The sequence below is a fragment of the Pseudopodoces humilis genome, chromosome 11, assembly GCF_049639895.1.
Source record: "Pseudopodoces humilis isolate 2021_Gansu_Grassland_sample_001 chromosome 11, ASM4963989v1, whole genome shotgun sequence".
Lineage (NCBI taxonomy): Eukaryota > Metazoa > Chordata > Aves > Passeriformes > Paridae > Pseudopodoces > Pseudopodoces humilis.
The window spans coordinates 8,274,239-8,278,908 of record NC_142210.1 but is presented as its reverse complement, the minus strand read 5'-3'; the positions used below and the strand labels follow the sequence as shown (position 1 = coordinate 8,278,908).

General features: G+C 43.5%; 1 protein-coding gene across 1 annotated transcript; it reads right to left on the bottom strand.

Moving 5' to 3' along the window:
• Positions 1-312: 312 nt before the first annotated feature.
• On the bottom strand, positions 313-3,298 carry KCNE4 (potassium voltage-gated channel subfamily E regulatory subunit 4). Its single transcript, XM_014256125.2, has 2 exons — positions 3,232-3,298; positions 313-2,802 (listed from the first exon to the last, which is right to left on the bottom strand). Exon 2 carries the CDS (start codon positions 2,774-2,776, stop codon positions 2,288-2,290), a length of 489 nt encoding a protein of 162 aa, XP_014111600.1. The 5' UTR covers positions 2,777-2,802; positions 3,232-3,298; the 3' UTR covers positions 313-2,287.
• Positions 3,299-4,670: the final 1,372 nt, after the last annotated feature.

The following is a 4,670-nucleotide window of genomic DNA, read 5'->3' as shown; positions in this document are numbered from 1 at the left end:
TCCATGGCAGTTTTGCCAGCCTCTCCAGTGCCTCCCCAGCTCCTCAGGTCCTTGCAGAAGGCTGTCCCTGTGGCCCTGCTTGCCACACACTCATGCCCTGAGCGTGCTGCCCAACAGCCAGCAGGGACCAAAGGTGGATTTGGAGCACCTGGCTCAGCCCTGCAGCCAGCCCACAACGCTGCAGTCCTGCAAAGCTCAAGGAATCACTTCAAAAAGAGGCTGAGAAGAGGATCCTGCAGGAACTGTGCCCTGTCTCGTTACTGGAAATCTATTTGATGTAGTGAGCAAACATGGAGACTTTTCCAGGAAAAGTGTTTCTTTATTTAAATAAAATTAGTGTCGGTAGAAACAATAAACTTTAAATACATGAGACAATTATATACAACTCGATGTTAGGAATTATATACATCAGTTTTTTACAGATACAAATACACTTATACCAAAAGTAAAGGACGAAGGAGAAAGCAATGGAAAATGTGACAACTTGCACATGTCAGTCTCATTTGGAAAGTTTCAGGATTCAAGTGATTCCAGGCAAAGTGCCAAACTTAATTTGGCTCCTTTCAAACTTAAAACACCCCCTTTTAGAGTAAATCTACCAAAAAGCTTTATATGGTCTGATCCAATGTTCAGTGAAGTCGATGGAAAAACTCCCGCTGCCTTCAGTCTGCCCCAGTCAGGCCCTTTTGGAGCACAATGGAGCCCTTGTTCTGCCGTGCTTCCAGAGACAGCCATGCCTCATCCCTGCATCACATTAACCCTCTGAGCCCTTCCCAGCAGCACAGCACACTCTGCTCTTCAGCATTCATGTTTTTCGAGCTGTCTCTCAAGCTCTAATGCCAGTGGATAAGTCACAGAGCTATTTTAGTGCAGGAAATACGTGGAGACATTTTGCTGTGCAATGCTTTAGATTCAGGCTCTTCAGCCCTCATCAAAACACTGTAATAAGTTATTATAAAATATAAGGTATGACTGAAATATTAATTTTCTTCTTTGTATTAAATTTTACTTCTTTTAAAAGTACAATAATTTAGCAAAAAAAAATTAATGATCATTTGAAAAATGTCACAGTACCATTAAATTAAGGGAGGGGGAAGTCTGTGGTGGTTTTAAAAACTAGTTACTAATAGCTTTATAGAAATGCATGTGTCACATGCAAGCTGTTTAAATAAATGATGTAACATAATGCTTACCTACACTGGCTTAAATGGAGCAGAAAGTCTAGATTCTTTAATGATGTAAAATGGGTACAATTTTACTGACTTCAAACAGAGAATGTAACTCCAACAGAGAAGCACAAAATCTTGTGCTGGGCCCTGACTCAGCTGATGATTTCAGTGGGGCCAGGAATTCACCCTTGCTAGGTGAAATTCCATTCAGAATTCCACCTACTTTTCAAGGGGGTGTAACAGAGCAGCATCTCTTTGAGCCTTTCTACGTCTTACAGCCTGTAACAAAGATCTTTTAACATCTCCTTTAACTTACAGATCTTTGCCTTTAGTGACCAAATGTACACAACTTTACAAAATACTAAAGCAAAACACTAGACCACCTTTCCTGTCAGTAACTCAGTCACAGGCTGGATTGCAGCAGAAGGTGGTGAACCTGACCCAGGCAGTACAGGTATAACTTAAGCAAAGACACAGCTAAGTGTCATGGGTCTGGACCCAGGCTTTACAAACTGCACAGAAACTCAGTGCCTCTTTTTTCTGCCTTGTCTTTCGTCCTTTCTGTACCTAAAGTCAGTCTCCAGCCATGCTGCAATCTCCCTTCAAGTACAGAATCAACAAATTTTCAGCTTTCAGAGCCTCATTGAGCAAATGTGCTGTTGGCTGTGGTTTGTCATAAGAAAAACACGGTAAGAGTATTTCTAGTCTATCACAGCTTTGTGTGTATGAGCACTACCCATCATCTTTAAGAACCAGGCACTTGCATGAGGGTAATTTCCCCAGACATTTCCCAGATATTTACAGATTTCTGAAATATGCAGAGACATGCCAACAATAATTACCTCGTTACAAAATACATATATATTCACTGTGTTCATAGCTTTCATAGTAAGAAATAATAATGGAAAAATTAAAATTAAGCAACCCAATTGTGTGCAAGTTACATTTCCAAGTTGGGTACCACTGCTTCCTTGTCCTGCCAGCTCTCAGGAACACCTTGGGCCCAGGAGCACAGATACCTGTTCAGAGTTCATTGGAGAGCAGAAAAGCAGAGCCACAAGTTCTCAGTGGGAGCTCCACTCACGCTTTGGCAGCTGATCAGGGGAGCCCTGCAAGTGCTAGGTGTTCTTGTGGATGTTTTCCACAGAACCCTCGCTGCTCTCGTTGAGGGGCGTTCCTGACACTTCCCCGAGTTCAGTATCCAGCACTTCCTCCTGGATGGTGAAATGCACATCTGGGGAGGAGGAGTCGGAGCTCACGCTGCTGCCTTCCATGGAGCAGATGGCGCAGGACAGGGACGGCACCATGCTCTCCTGCAGCATGTTCAGCATCATGGGGATCTGCACGGATTTCAGCCCTGCTACGGTCGGTAGAGGTTTTTCAGCTTCCCCCCATTCTCTCTCCTCATCTTTGTAGAGCAGAAGCAAATGGGATGACTTCTCTTTTCTTTTGGATTTCATGTAGCCAAGCATTATTCCTATCAGGAAGATCCCGTAGAAAGACATGACAATCAGAATGTAAAAATACTCATTGCTGTTCTTTTCTGTGCCGGGGGATTCAGCATCAAGCATAGCTTGGGTCACATTTTCATGGTCCATCTTCAGCATGGAAAGTGCTTTACCACAGCTAAAGCCTAGAGGAGAATGTAAATGGATATGTAAGACTGTGTAAAGTGCAGAGCAAAGGTGTAAAAGAAACACCTGGAAAAAGGCTACCCCAAACTCTTCCTAATTCCTTGCAATTGTAAGCTTGCAAACCCCACACTGATTGAAGCTCCCAGCCTGTTATACCTCTGCATTACTATTGTAAATGAATGAACTCTTATTCAGATACATAAAACGTTAAAGGAAAGAAACACATAATATTAAATTATCTTGGGTTCAGTGCTGAATTATAAAACCCCCAATCCATATGATTAAAGTAAGAAAACTATATACAAATTCTCTGCTAGGCACTTAAACATACTTTTGCACTACTTGATCATGTTTCCATGGTGGGGGAAACTTAGAAGTATTATTTTGTTCAGTGATGCAGGAAAAAAAATAATCAAAAAGCAACTTACTCTGGTATGCAAATAATTCCTCCTTTTGCAAAGCTCAAGAGACCTTTCCTCTACCAAATGCCGGGTGTTCTGAAAACTTTCCTCTGCTGCAGTTGGAATAAATAGCTCTCAAGAAATGTTTCATCACGTGTTTTAGAGGCACAGTTTATAATAGTTTTGTGTTGGAGTCAACAGATGAACTTGAAGGATTGCAGTTCAACCCACTGAACTCTTAACAGCTGTGAAAAGAAAAAGAGTTGGGAATTCAGATTTTACTCTTTCCTAACCAGTTCCACACTGGCTCTTTCAGCTTGTGAATTTGCTCTTTTAACATCCCAGTTGCTAAATCTGACCTCTTTCCCTGAGAGCTGCTACACAAAATGGAAAACCTGCAGATCATTATTCTGTGTCTGTCATAACATATAGAAAAAGGTACACGTGAATTTTATATTCAACACTACCAAGATATGTACATGCCTGCTACACACAGCCTTCCCTAGAGAGACAGAGGAGGAAACAAGTCCTTTCTTTGGTCAGGACTAGTGACAAAGCTTTAGAAAGTGTGTGCAGAACAAAGTGGTGACTTTCAACTCATGCTGCAGCTCCACCTTGCCACAAGGTGAGGGGCTGGGCTCTTGAGTGAGTTTTGGATGGATGGATGCTGGTGCTGCCTAACTTTGGGCATCAAGGCAGCAACTGTGGGATCCAGGTTCTTCACATAATCAGTGGAAGGGTGCAGACTCCTCCAGGGAGCAATTTGGAGCTCCTGAAGTTTGCAGCCACCTTCTGCCTCCACAGAAGAGGCTAAGAGCTAATGCTGTGTACATGATATTATGCCTAAATAGAGGCCAGGGCCACCGAGTTAATGAGGATTTAAGTACACAGGGACATTACCAGATGCTGGGCAGAGGGATGGTCTCTGAGACACTGCTGCAGCCAAGCAGAACACCCTGCAGCCCACCAGGGAGGGCAGCTCGGATGCAGCCTGGGTTGCAGGGCCCACAGAATTCCCAGTCATCAGCTCAGAGGTACAGGCGGCTCTGAGACCCCTTTCCAACACGTAAGCAACAGTCCAGGCCATGGGAAAAAGGAGGCCCAGCTTGCACCTTAGGGATTTCATTTCCTTATCCTCTCCATCCCCATTCTTCACACACAAAGCCCAATTAGTCAGGGCCCACATGTGAATGTCACCCCTTCTGCAAAGCTTCAAGGATGTTTATGTAACAGAACACTCCACTTCCAGAAAGCAGTAGACTGGTGCTGGAGTTTCCCAACGGTAGGTCTGGGGTTTTTTTCCCTGCAATCACTTGTGGATTCTTTGCATAGACAGCAAATTCTTTTCCAAACTCTGCCCTTACAATCCCTCTGAGGTAAAGGCAGATAGGATTAACTTCTCTTCACGTAGGAAAAGGCAAGAGAGAGAAGTTAGGCAACTTTAGATGTAGTAGAGCATTCGAGAA

What these genes read in the sequence shown, in the direction of transcription:
- KCNE4 (XM_014256125.2), bottom strand. Translation starts at nt 2,776, where the DNA reads ATGCTGAAGATGGACCATGAAAATGTGACCCAAGCTATGCTTGATGCT.